The 19,366-nt window shown below is 31.1% G+C and overlaps 2 protein-coding genes across 3 annotated transcripts; one reads left to right on the top strand and one right to left on the bottom strand.

Moving 5' to 3' along the window:
* The first annotated feature begins 744 nt into the window (after positions 1-744).
* On the top strand, positions 745-8,002 carry TOP1ALPHA (DNA topoisomerase I alpha). 2 transcript variants are annotated; one of them, XM_037638545.2, is made up of 16 exons: positions 745-871; positions 1,524-2,663; positions 2,860-3,054; positions 3,192-3,272; positions 3,481-3,540; positions 3,670-3,764; positions 3,877-4,033; positions 4,122-4,247; positions 5,625-5,708; positions 5,972-6,062; positions 6,145-6,278; positions 6,697-6,768; positions 6,861-6,950; positions 7,041-7,144; positions 7,236-7,404; positions 7,562-8,002. In XM_037638545.2, exons 2-16 carry the CDS (start codon positions 1,557-1,559, stop codon positions 7,628-7,630), a joined length of 2,634 nt encoding a protein of 877 aa, XP_037494473.1. In that variant the 5' UTR covers positions 745-871; positions 1,524-1,556; the 3' UTR covers positions 7,631-8,002. The 2 variants fall into 2 exon arrangements, with proteins under 2 accessions (XP_037494473.1, XP_037494474.1); XM_037638546.2 differs by having other exon boundaries at positions 748-871; positions 1,546-2,663.
* A 7,010-nt stretch (positions 8,003-15,012) lies between these two features.
* Positions 15,013-18,097, bottom strand: LOC105633034 (uncharacterized). The gene is made up of 4 exons (XM_012215545.4): positions 17,989-18,097; positions 17,223-17,666; positions 15,469-15,591; positions 15,013-15,296 (listed from the first exon to the last, which is right to left on the bottom strand). Exons 1-4 carry the CDS (start codon positions 18,095-18,097, stop codon positions 15,133-15,135), a joined length of 840 nt encoding a protein of 279 aa, XP_012070935.3. The 3' UTR covers positions 15,013-15,132.
* Positions 18,098-19,366: the final 1,269 nt, after the last annotated feature.

Here is a 19,366-nt window from a genome sequence, read left to right as displayed (position 1 = left end):
GAGGATTTGAGGAATCTATGGAATAAGAAAATTAAATGGTGGAGGATTTGAATTTAAATTTTAAATTTTAAAATTCATTTGGAGTTTGCTGTCATGAGATAATGAGATTATTTTCAAAACCTTTCATGGATTAAGATCTTTCATTTTGAGTATTTAAAATTCCATTATAAGATTCTAAATCACTCATTTTAATGAATGAATGAATTTAAAAATTAGATAAATTTATTCATAAATACAATTGAAATCCATGTACCTACTGAAATTTTAACCAAATAAAGTGAGAAATTTCGAATTTAGTGAGGTCAACCTTTACTGTGTAACTCATTAAAATAAATTCAAATATTATAATAGGGGCTAAGATGATATTATTATTATTTTTATTCATTGTAAGCTAAACGAGCCGAAATAATATTTTGGACTATACAATAAAAGAATAGTCCTACGTTTTGGATAATTGAAACTTGAAACTTTTTATTCTCCATATTTATATATAGTGTGAAAAAATTAACCAGACTACACATTGGAGAAAGAAAAAATAAATAAAATCGTTGGCCATAAAATATATTAAATACTAGAATTCAAGCTTATCATTTTCACCATGTTTGTTTTTAATTAATTTTTTTGAAAAACTAACAATAATATTATCAAAAAGTTTATACAAGGCCCAAAAGTAAGAAGAATATCAGGCCCATGATCTTGGCCCAAAAACAATTTGGCAAGGCAAGGGCACAAATACAAAATCAAAAGACTCAATCTTCATCGGTATATCGGTTCCTTAACACCTTGTAAAACATACACAGATAAACAAGAACAGCCATATAGACAAGGCTCGATCTGCTTCATCACCGCCGATAATCTCCGGCAACAAGAGGTACTTTCTAAATATTTACAGAAAAAGTCATTTTTGATTAAGCTTATTCCAACTCTTAATTGCTTATTTGCTCGTCACTGTAATCCTAATTTCGTTGCTCTACGTGTTTCCCATTATCTAAATTTCCACCTTTGGACCGAGCTCAAAATTTTTCTTCGATTTTGACTCGTTCTCAGCTCACTGATTTCCTTGTGCTCAATTAGCAATGCATGGAATTGTTTTGTGTTAGCTTTAGAGCTACCTAACCTGAACCAGACCCTTTTCATCGAACTGGCTCAAAATTATAGCCCTAATCTGGACTTCTCTCTTGGTGCATCTGTAATAGGGTGTTGGGAAGCTGAATTGGTTCAATCTGGAAGTTACTTTATTTATCTATTTGTTTGTAGATGGCTGGGCTGGATTGCTTTCCTTTTGGATTTAGTTTAATTTTGAATTTGCATGCTAATTAGCAAATTCTCTTTTTGTTAACCAAAGGTTTTAGTTTCTCGGCTTATTTCTGGTTGAATTCGTTTCCATCAACATGCCTGCTTAATGTATTGATCTAAATTGACTTTGTTTTTTGGTCTTATAATTTGTACTTCTAATTTTGTAATTGGTTTCTTTTGACTTGGATATTATTTTACATTACTTGAATGACTCATAATTTTATCAGATATTCCTACATGCCAACACAGAGCTTAATTGGATGATAATGGCTGCTCCGGCATCTGCAAAAACAACTGCTTTTGATTTTGATGATGATGATGATGATACACCCCTAGTTTTTAGAAGGGGAAGTAACTCAACTTCTAAGCAGAATCAGTTGAAGCAAGAAGTCAAGAAGCCTTTGTTGTCATCACAGAGCTCTAATGGTCAAAGTTCAAATTTCCAAAAAGGTAAGAACACTGTTCCATCTTCCAAGGCATCGCCAGTGAAATCTCCAATAGGAAGCCCTAAAGCATCTACTTCTACTGCCAAGCCATCTCAAGTGAAGTCACCTGTTGCAAATTTAAAAGCATCAAGTTTTTCGGGTGAACAGTTGAAACAGACATCAAAACAAAATGTAGCTAATGTTGTTAAGCAGGAGGTCAGCACTGTTAAGCATAAAACTGAACCAAATAGTGAGGATTCTGAGGATGATTTACCATTGAGTTCTAAACTCAAGGGGAACTCCAACAATGTCAAAGAAGTCAAAAATGAAGATTCAGATGATGATGATGACAATATCCCTTTGTCCTCAAGGTTTCCAGCAAAGTCAAATGCAGGAACTTCGGGTAGTAAGCCTAATAATTTTAGTGAAAAGAAACCTTTGGCTTCAAAAATTCAACAAAATGGTTCAATTACAAAGGACAAGCAACAGAAAATGTCCATGGTGCCATCTAAGAGGCCTATGGATAAGGCTAATTCATCAGATCAGTCTTCTGCTAAAAAGCCTAAGATTTCTGATGCTTCCACAGCAATGAAAATTAAGCAAGTAACTGTCAAAGCAGAAGAGGATGGCAATGACAATGTTCCAATTTCTCTGAGATTAAAGAAGTCAGGCTCCTTAGATAGTAAATTATTATCTGCTAAGCAAAAAACAACTAAAGTTGTTTCTTCTTCATTCAAGAAGACGAATAAGAAGAACAAGAAACAAATGAAAAATACAAAATATTCTAAGTCGACAAAAGTGCAACCTAACTCCACTGATGGACAGAAAAAATGGACTACATTGGTTCATAATGGTGTTATTTTCCCGCCTCCATACAAGCCTCATGGCATTAAGATTCGCTACAAGGGGCAACCAGTTGATTTAACTCCTGAACAAGAGGAGGTCTCTCTCTCTCTCTCTCTCTCTCTCTCTCTCTCTCTCTCTCTCTCTCTCTCTCCCTCTCTGTATTGGAGAATGATATTTGCATGTCTGAATATCTTCATTCCTTTATCTCTGTGGCAGCCACTGTAAGCTGTCAGGTCTTTCCTTCATATTTGATGAGAACTATTTGTCTTTCTTTGATTTCATCAATCTGCAGGTTGCGACAATGTTTGCAGTGATGAAAGATACAGACTACATGCAAAAGCCAAAATTTCTCGAAAACTTCTGGAATGATTGGCGAAAATTATTGGGGAAGAACCATATAATACAGAAGTTGGAGGACTGTGATTTCACCCCTATATACCAGTGGCATCAGCAGGAGAAGGAGAAAAAGAAACAGATGAGTACAGAAGTATGTCAGCACACAAATAACATTCTGTGTTGAATTGAAACCAATATCTCTATTTCTTTCTTGTTCTTTTAGTGCATCTTTTAGATAAAATATATCTATTTGACAATCAGTAATATCAAAAGTTGATGTTCATGTAGGAGAAGAAGGCCTTGAAAGAAGATAAATTGAAGCAGGAGGAAAAGTACATGTGGGCTGTTGTTGATGGTGTAAAAGAGAAGGTGATCTTCTGCTTTTACTTTATTTTTTTCTCGTGAAGAAACTTTTGTTTGGTCAGCTATATGCATGTATGTCTTTCTGTGTGTTTGCATGCCTTGGTAAGATAATTCTAGCTAATGGTGGTATTTATGATGCACATCTTTTTTTCTGGCTGCATTTCTACTACTTAAATGGTTTCCATATAATTTGAAAATATTATCTCAATCACAGGTCGGAAATTTCAGAGTTGAACCACCTGGACTGTTTAGAGGCCGGGGAGAGCATCCAAAGGTTCTAGTGACATCCTTTTCTCCAAAAATATTTTATTTAAAAGATCTGTAGCATGTTTCATTTTGATATGTAGCGGCTGTAACTGTTTGTAGTTATCCTGAGTTGCTTTTAATGATTGATACTTATCAGATGGGAAAGCTGAAAAATCGCATTCGGCCAAGTGATATTACCATAAATATTGGAAAGGATGCCCCAATTCCTGAATGTCCTATTCCTGGTGAAAGGTTTGTTTCACTTGATCCCTTCCAAATATGGGAAGGAAGCACTACTTTTAACATACATTTAAGAGTTTTGATTTCTTATTTGAACTGAACTTCTGAAATTTTTATCTTGCAGCTGGAAAGAAATAAAGCACGATAATACTGTCACTTGGTTGGCTTTCTGGAATGATCCAATCAATCCAAAGGAATTCAAATATGTTTTCTTGGCAGCCAGCAGTTCCTTGAAGGGCCAAAGTGACAGGGAGAAATATGAAAAAGCAAGAATGCTGAAGGTAGTGAGCTACAAGCTTCTAGCACTTGTCACTTTCGTATCTAAATCAGTAAATTGTCCTTAAAGAATTGGCCGTGTTTTGAGTGCAGAACTTCATAGACAACATAAGAGCAGCCTACCAAAAGGATTTTAAGAGTAAAGATGTTACGAAGAAGCAAATAGCAGTTGCTACCTATCTAATTGATAAGTTAGCTCTTAGGGCCGGTAATGAGAAGGTATGATCTGGCCTGATATATGTTTATTTATTTCTTTTTTTAGTTTCTTTTACTTGTTGCTCTCTCTTCCTGTGCTGTTCATTTCTGTATGTTAAGTGAAGTGCTTTAATCCTTGGCTGTTAAATAGGGATATTTTCTTTATATGTGGTATTTACTGCATCGAGAGAATGGTTCTTGCCTTGTCATCATTCTTTTACCTTTCATTTTAAAATCTGATATTACTGTGGACGTAACCATGTTATCTTTCAAATGTTAGGAAGCTTTAGTAATTTACCTCTACTGTTTTTATACAGATTATAAACTTGATGCATCTAACGTTCGATGTTGTAATAGGCGCTTTAGGTGTCAACATGTTCCTGCAAAAAGCGGACCAAAATGCTTTAAGGCCACATTTTTTTTCCCATAGCTGATGACATTTGAAGTGACAGCTGCCACTTGCTAATCCAAGCATTATAAAATAACTTATTTGTTTTTACTATTGCAACCAGACAATATATTTTCCACATTTTTAATTCTGAAGTAAGTACTCAGTGTTTTGGACATGATAAATATGATAAATATGATGGTGCTAAAGAGGGAAGAGGTAGACCTAGAACTACATGGAGGGAAGTGGCAGTGAAAGATCTAGGATCTCTTGGGATTGATGTGATCTAGCCATGGACAAAATAGAATGGAGACAAAAGATTCACACAGCAGATCCCCATTAATCTAGGATTAAAGCTCCTTTACTATTGTCTGTCGATTCTTTTTTTTTTTTTTTTCTTACCTATTTATCTATTTATTTTTATTTATATATATTTTTATGCGTTGCTTGTTTCTTGCTATTATGGAATAGAGCAGATAAATTGGCAAAAGATTCACACAGCTGACCCCAACTACTTTGATAGTTGTAGTAGTTGTGAAAGAAATAGATCCTAAGTTTATAAAGTGTCATTTCTCCCCAACCATGTTACTGACTTACATTTTGATAAATTATATATCTGTGTCCGCGGCTATCAGTTTTTTGTTCATTTTTTATCATGATATTTCCACAGATGACATAAAGCATGATATTTCTACAGGCTTCTTTTTTAAATAAATTTATAATTATTGTTGGATAAGGAACTTATGAGTGAGGCTGAAAAAAAAAAAGGGAGTTGCTATCAATTTCGAGGCAACTGATCTAGAAATTTGCATCTCTTAAGATAATCAAAACCTGTTGGTGGTAACTTTTACTTAATGTATTGGTGTTCTACAAGTTTTCATAAAGGATGTTTCCCTTGGTTAACCTTTTGTGCTGTATAAAATATTTTCATTAGCAATTAGATTTACAGCTCCTAATCTCTTTTAGTCAATATGTTATCATATTTTGCTTACGCCATGGTGGGCCTTATGCAGGACGATGATGAAGCAGATACTGTTGGTTGTTGCACATTAAAAGTAGCAAACGTAGAGTGTATTCCTGGAAGTTACAACTTGAAGGTATTATGGTTTTATGTCCCTGGAAGTACTTGCTTTTTAGTTGATTAACTGTGTAAGTGGGCGGGCCTATTTTCATTTTCTAAAGGTTCTTTAAGGCAATTATGGCATATATTTATTCAATTAAACTTAAAATGTATTATTGTTGTTGATTTGGTCACTTTGCAGTGGCTATTAATGCTTGGAAATTTGACACTTGTGTTACTGTGTAAAACCTTTCCGTCCTATCATCAGTCTTAACACCTGTGCTTTTGTTTATCATTTAGTTTGACTTCCTTGGTAAAGATTCAATTCGATATGAAAACACAGTTGAGGTTAAGCCTGAGGTGTATGATGCAATCGGAACATTTCAAAAAGGTGAGCATATGGCCTATTCATGTTAGTTATTGTATATTCAATGCTTTGGACCCATAGATAACATGTTTTCATTTTGTTCCAGGAAAGAAGCAAACTGACGATCTTTTTGATAAGCTGGATACAACTAAATTGAATGCTCACCTGAAGGAACTCATGCCTGGCCTTACAGCAAAAGTTTTTCGTACATATAATGCATCAATCACATTGGATGGAAAGGTGAATCACAAAATGGGGCCTGCTATCATGTTTCATAATGTATATTAAATTTAATGAACCTTGGAAAAGTATTTGAGAGAGCTTATTCCAGCTAAATTGTTTCTTTGGGCATGCCATTAGTTATGACTCTTGATAAAATGGACCAGATTCTTTACCAAGTCTATATGGTGGTCATATCATCTACAGAAGTAGTTAGCATTTTAAGATTTTTAGTTTCTGGCCTTGCATTGTTTGGCATGACAAAATGAGATTTGCTTGAGATAGGTATATGACCTCAATACTCCTGGCTTTGACAACCCTGATAAAAAGAATTTTTACTTAATAATATGGATTTCCTGCTTTATGAATTTCTTTCTGTCATCTTTGTGGAGTGCTTTTGTTGGTTATTGTCCATCTGAATATATTTTTGTTATGACAGTTATACGAGGAAACTGAAGATGGTGGTGACCTTGCAGAAAAAGTTATCATTTATAACCGAGCAAACAAGGAGGTAAAGCTGGCTTGGCAAGAAACATTCTTGATTGGTGGTGGTTCTTCTTGAACTTACCCGTGCATATGTAATTTTTGCTTCCCTCGCTGCAGGTGGCAATCATTTGTAATCATCAACGTACTATCTCAAAATCTCATGATGCACAAATGTCTAAGTTAACTGAGAAAATCGAGGAACTCAAGGTAATGAAAATTTCTTGCACGTTGTCAAGCTTTTGGCATTCCCGAAGTTCATGCTTTGAGTTGACTTTTCTTCTTTTTCTTTGCTTGCAGAGCACTATAAAAGAGCTGAAAACTGATTTGGACAGGGCCAAGAAGGGGAAGCCCCCATTAAAGGGTCCAGATGGAAAGCAAAAGCGGAATCTGAGCCCTGACGCGTAATATAACTTGGCCTTTTGTTCTAGTGCTTTTATATACACATGTTATCTGTATATTTGCTGTTTCACCGTAGTGCATTGATTGCTACAGCATTGAGAAAAAGATAGCTTCAACTAATCAAAAGATTGAGAAAATGGAACTGGCTATGAAGACCAAAGAGGATTTGAAAACTGTGGCATTAGGCACATCCAAGATCAATTACCTTGATCCTAGGATTACAGTAGCATGGTGCAAGCGACATGAAGTTCCCATAGAAAAGGTGTGAACAAATTATTTATGCAACCTTTTTATGGGTGACATTACTTAACCAACAATTATGCTTCGATTGCATGTTGGACTTGGCCAAGAATTTTGCTTTCCTTGCATGTGCGTTCTAACTGTGTGTATAATGCAAGTGCATGTTGATGTTTTTGCAGATATTCAACAAATCTCTCCTGGCAAAGTTCACTTGGGCAATGGACGTGGATCCTCAATTCAGATTCTGATTGCGGCTTGTCGAAAGAGTAATTGAGTAAACATTTGCCCCCACCTGCAAAATCAAAATCTTTAAAAGAAAGAAAGAAATTAAGAAATAGTACAATTCCTCTTCTTTTCTCTCCCCCATTACAGTTCATTTAACATTTTTTTCTTCTGTTCAAGCGGAAAATTAATGTTGTATGTTCAATCTAATCTAATCATGGAGCAATTTGCCCCATTCTTTATACTGTTTCTCTTTTTTTAGACTATGTCTCAGTGATTGCGGCTAGAATTTGTTTGCTTAGAGGCTTGGAGACATCTCATTCTAACAATATAAATGTCAAAAACATATTTAAATGAGTCAGACACAAAGTAACTTATGTTAATTTTCATTTTGTTCATCTTGAGTCTGGGTTTTTCGTGAACTTCTCCTGCTGCCTGGAGATACAGGGCTGGAAGTTAAAGGTTGGTGAGGAGTGATGGTGTAGCAGCATCTTGTTGAATACTTATGTACAAGGTTTAATAGTTTTGAGGGGGAATCTGGAATTGGATTTGTAGTTCACAGTTTTTTGCAATAAATTTTATATGAAATCATTTCATTTGTAAATAAATTGACCAACTTTTCACTCCACTTAAATCATTTCTTTCAAAGCTATGTTCCCTCGTTATAGTGTGCAGTGTGCACTTCTCTCTAAAATATCTTATATTCAACAAATATGAAAAAGAGTTTAACGTCTCATATGATGATCGGATTTCACTAACCACTGCACCCGTTACCTTATAATCTTGGATTCAATTTAATGTTTTCACAGTTGCTGATTTGCAGTCTTTGAACCAAATTCCAGGATTAGATCTCATCTAGAAATTAGAAGTATTGTAAAATATATATTCTGTTATTTTCATATTCATTAATTTTCTTCTACAATCCAATAAGGGAAAGACGGTGCCTTAAGAATCTAATTAACTAACTCATGTTTCAATTAAGTATAAGTGGACGAATTTTCCTTCTATATATCTTTTGTAATTAATTTCTTAATTATCTTCCGTATTTTATTTGTGCACTTAATACTTTTTTGAACAACAAATCATCAAAAAGAGGAAATATAATAGTTCCAAAATGTTTATTTAAACACGATACAAATCAATACTTATAGCTAATTACACTTTGACTTTTAGCGTTTTAAATTCACAATGTATTTATTTTAGTTTTTTTTTTTTTTTTTATTTAAAAGCTTTGCAAAAGATGGTTTTAGCAAATTCGACCAATACTTTTAATTTTATCAATTATTACCTCATACTTTTTTTCCTTGTCAATTACCTCCTCTGTTCAGAATATATTAATTTGTTGTTTATTTGATCATTAGTTAGCTGCACAGGACAGTAGTTGACATCCATGTGGCTGTTCTTTTGCGATTTATTCTTATTTTTAGAATCTTTAAGTTGAAAGAATATGTTGTTGAGATAATCTCTTTCGTGTCCCACCACAAGCTTGAAAGAATCTAATATGGTTTTACAATTATCAGATTTTTTATGGATCTTTGACAGCAACTCGTAACTTCAGCAACTCCAAAGTTTGTTCAGGTAGATTTTTTTGCTCCTATAGCTGCATCATTCGGCCATATCTAATCGAATTCTAGAAGGCGGCCAAAATTGAAAATAAAAAATAAATAGGAGGGTATTGATTGATAAAATTAAAAGCATTGGCCAAATTTGAAAAAAATTCAAAAGTTGATAATTTTTTAGTGATTAATCCTTCAAAAAATTGTATTTTTTGTTACCTTCTAATTTTATGCTATAAAGAAGTTCAATTATATAAATTTTTTTGTATTTTCACTATGAGCGAGTAATATAAATAATTTTAAATTTTGAAACTGGTCCAACTCCTATATATTAATTTAGAAGATAAAAATCTTAAATTATATTTAAGGGGAAAAAATTTTTATGTATTTTTTTGAATGAAAATTATAGTTTTATTAATTAATTAAATCATGAGTATATATATATATAGAGGACACGAATTCCATTCAGTCTCATTAAATATAAAATCAGTTACGTTTTTAGCAAATAAACTACTTGATTTGATGACCTTTTTTTTTTTATTTTAATCATCCGATATCCGAAGTCCACTGACCTGATTAATCTGGATTCGCGCTCGACAAACCCAAAAAGGGGGCAAACTGCTCCCTCCCGAATATTTAACAAGACTCCATACACAAAGACTTGATTTGATGACCTTTAACAAAAGACAACAGAACGTTATATTCAACTAAATCATCGAAACGTTACATAAGAATCATCAATGAACTAAACTACTAAAAGAAGAAAATATGTTTCTAACAAAAGTTGTTTGGAAAATATATTTTACATATTTCTATCAATATATATATTATTACAACTATTTTATCAATATGACAAGCAACTGTAAACTAATTCATATATATTTATATTTTAGAAATTCTAAATGTTTTTTGTTTCAATTGTAATTTTGAATTAGTTGAAGTTAGAAACAATATCCCAAAAAGTTATATGTTTATCAAATTAATACTGTAAACCATTTGCTGAAAGCTCAAATGTGTAGTATTGTTTATTTTATTCTTAGTATTTGGATAATGGATACAGACATGTAGGGTGCAATGAAGATACCTATCTAAACACCCTTATTGACATATAAACTTTTATTCATAAGCTCCATTTAAAGTTCAAATGGTTTAGTTTTCTTCTAATGTCCATGTCCGTGTCCATGTCCATGTCCGTGTCCGTGTCCATGTCCATGTCTGTGTCCGTGTCCGTGTCCGTATCCTCCATGTTTCCCATATTTGTGTCCATGCCCGTGTCCTCCATGTCCCTTGTGTTTGTGTCCATGTCCGTATCCGCTTACATGGGCTTGGCTTAAATCTACATTTGCAGTTTCCTCTGCAACAAAAAGTTGATCAAGAAATGTTAAGTACTGCATACTAATTAATCGTATGTTTGCATTTGATGTTAAAGTACTTCCCAAATAAAGAGAGAAAAAAAAAAAATGCAAGCTAAGATAATATCAGAAACAAAAACTCACGAGTTTGATCTGTCTGAGCAGAGACCTCAGATGAGATGAGAAGAACAATGGCAAATGCAACGCTAAGAAGAAGGAAAATCTTTGAGCAAGCCATATTAATTAAGGACAAGGAAAATAGATTTTTGCTCAAGTATTGAATGTGGCTAGTGGAGCTAAAATCTCCTCTATTTATAAACTTTTCGCAGGACAACAAGCAGTCTTCTTCATTTTTTTTTTTTTTTTTTTTTTTTATGAATTGGGTCTGTAAAATTTTTCTAGTTCTGATTTTTTTTTTTTTTTTTAAAAAAAAAAAAAAATTGTGATTGCATTTGACTAATGGAGTCGAAAAAGTCAAGATTTGGACTAAAGAAGTAAAATGAGATGTGGAGGTGGGAAGTGGGAAGTGGATGATTCGCATTTTACAATTTTTGGTTTCTTGAAAATTCTCAAGATTCTAGAATAAGTTGCAGATTATGTGGTGTTTGGCTACTTGCACATTTTCAAAGAAATGAGACTAATTATCTAAAGCAGAAAAGAAAAGTACGTGCGTAATGGAATTTGCTTAGTTAATTTCTTTGTTTTGATTTTATTTATACTGACTATTAAGTAGTTGGCTGGCCTTGCAATCCCATTTTAGTTTTATTATTCATGTTTATATGTTATATATATTAGCATGCTTTTATAAACTTATTATAATTTTGTGAAGAAATGTGTAATATTTCTAATTCCTATATACTTAATATATAAGAAAAATATGAATCTAGAAAACAAAATTTTACCTCATAAAATTATGATAGAATAGAAGTAATTATGATAGAATAAGCCGATGACATTTTTTATAAAATCTTTGATTTTTGTATATAAAATATTATTTTAATGTGTAGTTAATATAATTTTTGAAAATAAATTTTTATATTTTTCAACTATTCAATTAAGGACGAAGCTACATTATTCTAATCACATCTATATGAGGCCCTTGCTAATGAATAAACTCTCATATTAAATTTTGTAATACTTTACATATTGTAATTAAATGAATAAAATTATATAATTCAATTATATATTTTCTTCAATTCCCATTAAATTTTTATTTTAAAAAAAAAATAACCGCATAGATAGAATTGTAATAAAGTCATAGTAAAACTAATAAGAAATAAAATCGACCATATCCAAACTGGTCTTCCTTTTTTGATCTGAGAATCAAAATCAATGGTTTCAATTAAAAATTAAAACAAAATCGGTTCTAAAGACAAAGTTAAATCTATGTCAAATGTTATCAGCATGTTTTTTTTTTTTTTTAAGAGATGTTTATATGAAAGTTTTAGATTGTAGTTGAACACTGAAACAACATATAAATAGAAATAATATTTGATCAATGTCATTATAAATAAACATAAAATTTCGTTTTGAAAAAATAAAAATCTTCTAATTTACAGTTATTTTTGGAGTAGTATTTTTTTTTTCTTCTTTGTTTATACATGATATATGCAGTTGGTCGATATAATAATAATAATATATGAGAAAAAAAAAATGAAATTTCACTTCACAAAAATATGATATCTTATATAAAAGTAGTTTGAGTGAAAAATTTTGTTCAGGACATTTTATTTCAGTAAATAATTATTCAATGTAATAATATACTTAAGTATTCCAAAAATTGAAAATAATGGCAATGACGATAGTTTTATTAAGGGTCCAGCAACAGACACTCTTATTCACTTGCAAACGTTCATATATGGCTTTTTAAGTAATACAATTTCATATGCTAACGAGTAGCAATATGCTAAAGGAAATTCGTCATCTACTTTCCAACATTAGTCTCCTTTTGTGCAACCAAGTCTTGGGTGCTCACTGTGACTTGCTTCGCAACATGTTTGTGGCTATGTCCATATCCGTATCCATGTTTATGCTCATTCTCATGCCCATATTTGTGCTCGTGATCATAACTATGTTTTGTATTCATGTCCGTGTCCGTACCCGTATCTGTATTTATGCTCGTTCTCATGTCCATGCTTGTGCTCGTGATCGTCGCCATGTTTGTCTTCGTGTTTATGTTCATGTTCATGATTATGGTTGTGCTCATGTTTGTGCTTGTGCTTATGCTCATGTTTATGTTCATGCTTGTGTTCATGGTGATGCTCGTGCTCGTGCCCGTGCCCATGCTTGTGCTCGTGCTTGCGCCCATATCCTTGCTCGTGACCATGAAAATGGTTCAAGTCTACTTGTTTATTTCCTTCTACAAATTGAACAAATTAATTAGGGTTAGTAGTCATATATATTACATGTAAATACTTTATGCTTTGCAAGCAAAAAATGCTATAAATTTAACATGAATCAAACTATTTACAGCATGATCATATCACATATATACCTTCAATGTAACGATTCAGTAATTTTACTTAGCTATATATTTAACCTAATATGTCTAATTTCAGTGAAGCTTAAAACTTGAATCTATCTTAAATTTTTTTTTTTTTAAATAGCAAATAAAAACCTAATTCTAACTAAGATAATATATAAGAGGAAGTTAAAACTTACAAGCTTGAACTCGTTCAATAAGCTCACGAGCTAAGACCTCTGATGATGTAAGAAGAACAATAGCCAAGAGAATGCCAATAAGAAGAATAAAAGTTTTTGATGAGTCCATTTTCCTTTGGGCAACCCACAGAGTATAAAGAGAATATTAATATTTCCAGTTATAGCTACAAACAAAAGATGATATTTATTTGAGTTTTTCGCAAGGAAGAGAAGCTTGGAGCTTCTCAATTTATACAAGCTATTTTTGCAGGCAGTTCTTTTTTGATTTTTTTTTTTAAAAAAAGAAAAATAATATTAAAGTTCAATAGTCAAGGTTTGGATTAGTGGAACTCGTATTTTCTTTGTATGCAGAAAAAAATTTTCAAATTGATAGGATGACTAATAATAATTAAATGGGTGTGATTGTGGTAATTAAGATCAAAGAATTTTTCTTGACTAACTAATTACCATGAATTGGTTTTTTCTTTTTTTGATAATAATTACCATGTTTCAATTAAGTATAAGTGGACAAATTTCCCCTTGTAACTTTTGTTTTTTATTCATGTAATTGTAATTAATGCCTTAATTATCTTCCGTAATTTATTTGTGCACTTTACATTTTTTGAACAACAAATCATCAAATTGGGGAAATGTTCTAGTTGCTAAAATGTTTATTTGAACACGATTAAATAAATTAAAGTAATAAATTAATACTTTTAGCTAATTACGGCTGTGAAAGATTAATAGTTTTAAGTTATGATATTTGCTTATTGAAAGTAATTTTTCTGTGCAATTTGATTTAGGGTCTTAATTGTTTTATGATTGTCTCTAGGGTTAAGAGTTAAATTTATAAAAAGGAAAAATGTAGTTTTATTTTCTAAAAAAATTAAAATTTACATAATGTTATTTTCAAAAAAAAAAAAAATTCAAAATTTTAAATTATTACGCTATAGAGAAGTTCAATTATATAACATTTTTATATTTTTCACTATTGATAATAAAAATAATTTTATTTATTAAACTACTACAGCTCAATGGTCCAACGCTCATAGATGAGTTCAGAAGGTAAAAATCTTAAATTTTGTAACCTTGATTTCATCAAATATAAATCTATTCCATTTTGCTTGCTTAACCTCTTAATAGAAGACACTCAAACATTATTCAATTCAATCATCAAAGCCAACTAAATTATGAAAATAAAAAAATTATGATAATTATCAAATACTAAATGTATATACTTCCTCCGTCCTATTTTGCGTACATGGTATGACAAAATACGCATATTAAGAATTTAGTCAACAAAAGTTATTTTGCCATTTTTTACCCTTAATTCATTAAAATATTAATAAAAGCCATTCATTTAATGAGCAACCATAAAAATTATCATGGAAAAAATAATTGTTTATATATATAAATTTAGAAACCATGCAAAAGTAATAACAAGAAAACAAAATGAGACAGAGTGAATAGTAATTTATATCTACCACATTATATATTATTACTACTGGCTTATCGATATGACAAACGATTATAAGCTAATCCATATATCATGGTAGTGGATTAAGTTGATTTAAAGATTTCTTTTATAATTTGAGAGTTATATACGATTTTAAAAATTTTAATTTTTTTTGTTTCAATTATAATTTTGAATTACTTGAAGTTTGAGATACTACCAGAAGCTATGCTTATCAAAATAACACTTGAAGCCATTCGATGGGAGTTCAAAAGCTTAGAACTACTTGTCTGATTAAGTATAAAAAATCATGAGTTTAAAACCCTAACCATCGTATTTCAAAAATTAGGTTTGATTATAACTATCCAGGTAAAATATTTGGATAGGCAAGTTGTTTTATTATATATTCTTTCAATTAGTATTTCCATAGACATGTAAGGTGCAGTGAAGATGCCTATCTAAACACCCTTATTACATTCATAAGCGCCATTCCCACACTTTTAAAGTTTAAATGATTTAGGGTTCTTTTAATTTCCAGCTTCAGGTTTCACTTGTGTCTTGCTAGCAGAAACATGTCCGTGTCCGTGTCCGTGTCCGTGTCTGTGTCCATGTCCTCCATGTCCCTTGTGTTTGTGTCCGTGTCCATATCCACTCACATGAGCCTGGCTTAAATCTACGTTCGCAGTTCCCTCTGCAACAACGAGTTTATCAATAAGTGTTAAGTATTACATATTAAATAATCATATATTGGCATTTGATGCTACAGCACTTTTGAAATACGGAGAGAAAGGAAAAAAATAAAGAAATTCAAACAAGATAATGTCAAAAAAAAAAAGAAAAAAAAAAGAGAAAAGAAAACTCACGAGTTTGAACTGTCTGAGCAGAGACAGATGAGATGAGAAGAAGAACAGCAAATGCAACGCTAAGAAGAAGGAAAATCTTTGAGCAAGCCATATTAATTAATGACAAGGAAATGAGATTTTTTGCTCAAGTTTTGGATGGGGCTAGTGGAGTTAAGTTCTCCTCTATTTATAAACTTTTCTTTTTCACTTATTGGGAGCCTAAATGGCTTGAATTGCAAATATTTTTTATTATTATTACATTACGTTTCGTTAGGTGTACTAAATATACCGTAAGAGTTAGCTAGAGGATTCAGTTTTATAATGGGAAAAATTTATTTAAACAAAGTTCGAAATAATTTTTAAAGAATTCTTAATTTTATTGGGTAGTCAGATACGTGAGGCCCTAGACCTAGTCTAGGCAAGTTTTTTCCTTTATAAGGTGGGTCTGTAAAATTATTTTCTAGTTTTGATATATATTTTTTGAAAAAAAATTATTAGCATTTGACAAATAGAGTAAAAAAAGAAGTAATTGACATGTGGAGGTGGGAACTTGGAATTGGAGGATTCACATTTTAATCACAAATTAAAAGATTGATAAAATAATTAACGAAAGTTAGAATTCTTTTAAAACGTGGATGATTAACATTTTGCTATTTTTGATTTCTTGGAAAATTTTCAAGATTCTAGATGTTGCAGATTTATTATTATTATTATTATTATTTGCGTTGAGATATAAAATAAATTCACTGTTGGAATAGCAATTAAGTACTGGGAATTTCAATTGGCTACTTACACATTTTCAAAATGATACGAGAGACTAATCTAAAGCAGAAAAGAAGAGTATGGAATGGATTTGCTTAGTTAATTTCTTTGTTGTTCTCTATTCAGTATTATGTGTTAGCAGGCTTTTATAAAATTATACTGACTAATTTTATTATGAAGAAATGTGTCATGTCCTAAATTCTTATATAGTTAATATATGTAAGAAAAATATGAACGTAGAAACAAATTTTTCTTAGTAATTTTAATTAATAAAATTAAAAATTTTGCTGATAAAAAAAATTTGAAGTTGCAAAAAATTTCTTTAGGATATTTGATTTGATTTGAGTGAATAACTATATTTAATGTTATATATGCATATATTTCTACAATTCCTATCTATTGGATATATTCTGTATGCCCAATGATTCATTATATCCTGCTTCAATTGTATTTTTGATAAAATGTTTTAGTATCCTTAATAAAATTGAGAATCTAGTGTGCCCTTAAAAGTTACGAATTTTGATATTATTATATTTATCTCCATACCAGTAATAATATTTTTATAATTTTTAACTTTTACATAAAAAATATTAAGTTTTTTGAAAATAAAATCCACATTTTCTTACTCTTCGATTGGGAGTGGAGCTAAGATTTATAAGGGAAGAGTGCATAAACTTGTATAAGCAAATATTAAGAATACAAAATGGGAAATTAGAAAAATATGAATATAAAAAGAAATTTCACTTTGTGAAAATACCATATCTTATATAACAGTAATTTGAGTGAAATAATGACAGTGATGATAGTTTTATTAAGGGCCTAGTAACAGACACTTTTATTTATTCACATACAATCTTTCATACATGGCTTTTTAAGTAATACATATTCATTTGCTAACAAATAGCAATATGCTAAAGGGAATTCGTCATCTAATTTCCAACTTTATTCTCCATTAATTTGTGCAACCATGCCTTGCGTGCTCACTGTGGCTTGCTTCGGAACATGTCAATGGCCATGCCCTTTCCCATATTCATGTCCATGTCCATACACGTATCCGTGTTTATATTCATTTTCATGACCATGCTTGTGCTCGTGATCATGTCCGTGTCTGTGTTCATGTTTATGTCCATGTTCATGCTCGTGTCTATGCTTATGTTTATGGTCATTTTTGTGCTCATGTTTATGTTCATGCTGATGCTCGTGCTTGTGCGCATGACCGTGGTCGTGATCATGTCCGTGTTTGTGTTCATGTTTATGTCCATGTTCATGCTCGTGGCTATGCTTATGTTTATGGTCATGTTTGTACTCGTGCTTATGCTCATGTTTGTATTCATGCTGATGCTCGTGTTTGTGCCCATGACCGTGCTCGTGTCCGTACTTGTGCTTATGCCCATATCCATATTCATATCTGTGCTCGTGACCATGAAAATGGTTCAAATCTGCCTGTTCATTTCCTTCTGCAAATTGAACAAAGTAATTAGGGTTGGTAGTTGTATATTACATGTAATTACTCTATGCTTTGCAATCAAAAAGTGTCTTAAATTTAAGACGAAGCAAATTATATAAAGCATGATATCACATATGTCATCCTTCAATGAAAAGATTTAATAAGCATTGTTAATCACTTTCACCTACTGTATTTTAACCTAATATGTCTAATTCTAGTGGAGCTTAAAATTTTGGTTTTGACTCAAACTATTTTTAGAAAAAAAATAGCAAATAAAACTTAATTAAAACGTCAACATAATACATATTTAGCGACAAAAATTAAAAACTCACTAGTTTGAACTTGTTCAATAAGTTCACGAGCTAAGATCTCTGACGAGGTGAGAAAAACAATAGCCAAGATACTGCCAATAAGAAGAAAAAAAGTTTTAGAGCAATCCATTTTCCTTTGCCAACCCAACAGAATGCAAAGAGACAATTAATGTTTCCAGCTATTGCTAGAAACAAAATGTGATATTTGTTCAAGTTGTTTGCAAGGAAGCCAAGCTTAGAGCTTCTCTTTTTATACAAGCAATTTTTCATGCAGTTCTTTTTTTCTTTTAAAAAAAAAAATAATAAAGTTCAGTAGTCAAGGTTTAGATTAGTGGAACTCGTATTTTCCTTTTGGATGCAGAAAAATTTTCAAATTGATAGGAGGATTGACAATTAAATAGGTGTGATTATGGTAACTAAGAGTAGAGTGAAATTAATTTTTTTTGACTAACTAATTACTACGAGGGAAAGACTTACTTATACCTAGTATATGAACGTGTTTATATATCAAACTAATCACGAACGATGTTTTGGTTCAAACGATGGTATTTCCAATCATTCATCGGACAAAAATAAATAGTAACATTTAAACAAAAAATTTAATTGATTTGATATATTAAACCACCAATACATTGGGTGTAAGTAAATCTTATCCTTACCACCATGAAATGGTTTTCTATTGATAATAATTACTTATTAGGCTATATATATATATATATATATATTGAAAATAGGCAAAATATAATTTTCTGCCTAATGAAAAACATATATAAATGTATATAATCGTAAAGAGAAAATAAAAGAAAATTTGCAAGACGTAGGCATATTGATTTGCTTCAGTTATTTATCACATCTTAAAGATTTATAAATTAAAATATAATCTAATTATTACTTCTTGCAATTTTTATACTGCAACCATTCTTAATTGTCAAATAATTTATGTGCTAAGAGGGATGATTGCGATGTATTTGAAATTAAATTTTCTTACTATCTTCAATATATATCTATTTATACATGAATTTAATTTTTTGTAATACAAACCAACATAGGAAGTAAATAATGAAGTCAGTAAGAACATCCCGGAATGTCATTTCAATTCGCAACCTCTCAATTGCGTATGTAAATGAAATATCCAAATTAAAAATTTTATTTTTTAATTGTCTGATTTATAAAAGATTGTAATAATTTGAATTAATTAATAAGTTTAAATTACATGAATATCATTCAATATTCTGGCTTGTGTTTGGAACATATATAAAGCTTGCGTCAATATTTAATTTTGTTGATATTAATAAAACTAATGATTCAAGTTCAACAATAGGTGGTGATTACAACTACGAATTCAATTCACTGGCCCACGCTACGAAAATGGGCCAGTTTTTAATATAAAGCCCAGTAA

Source organism: Jatropha curcas, chromosome 7 (genome assembly GCF_041381405.1).
Source record: "Jatropha curcas cultivar XTBG-Jc1 chromosome 7, XTBG_Jcur_1.0, whole genome shotgun sequence".
Taxonomy (NCBI): domain Eukaryota; kingdom Viridiplantae; phylum Streptophyta; class Magnoliopsida; order Malpighiales; family Euphorbiaceae; genus Jatropha; species Jatropha curcas.
This window is presented reverse-complemented; position numbering and strand designations above follow the sequence as displayed.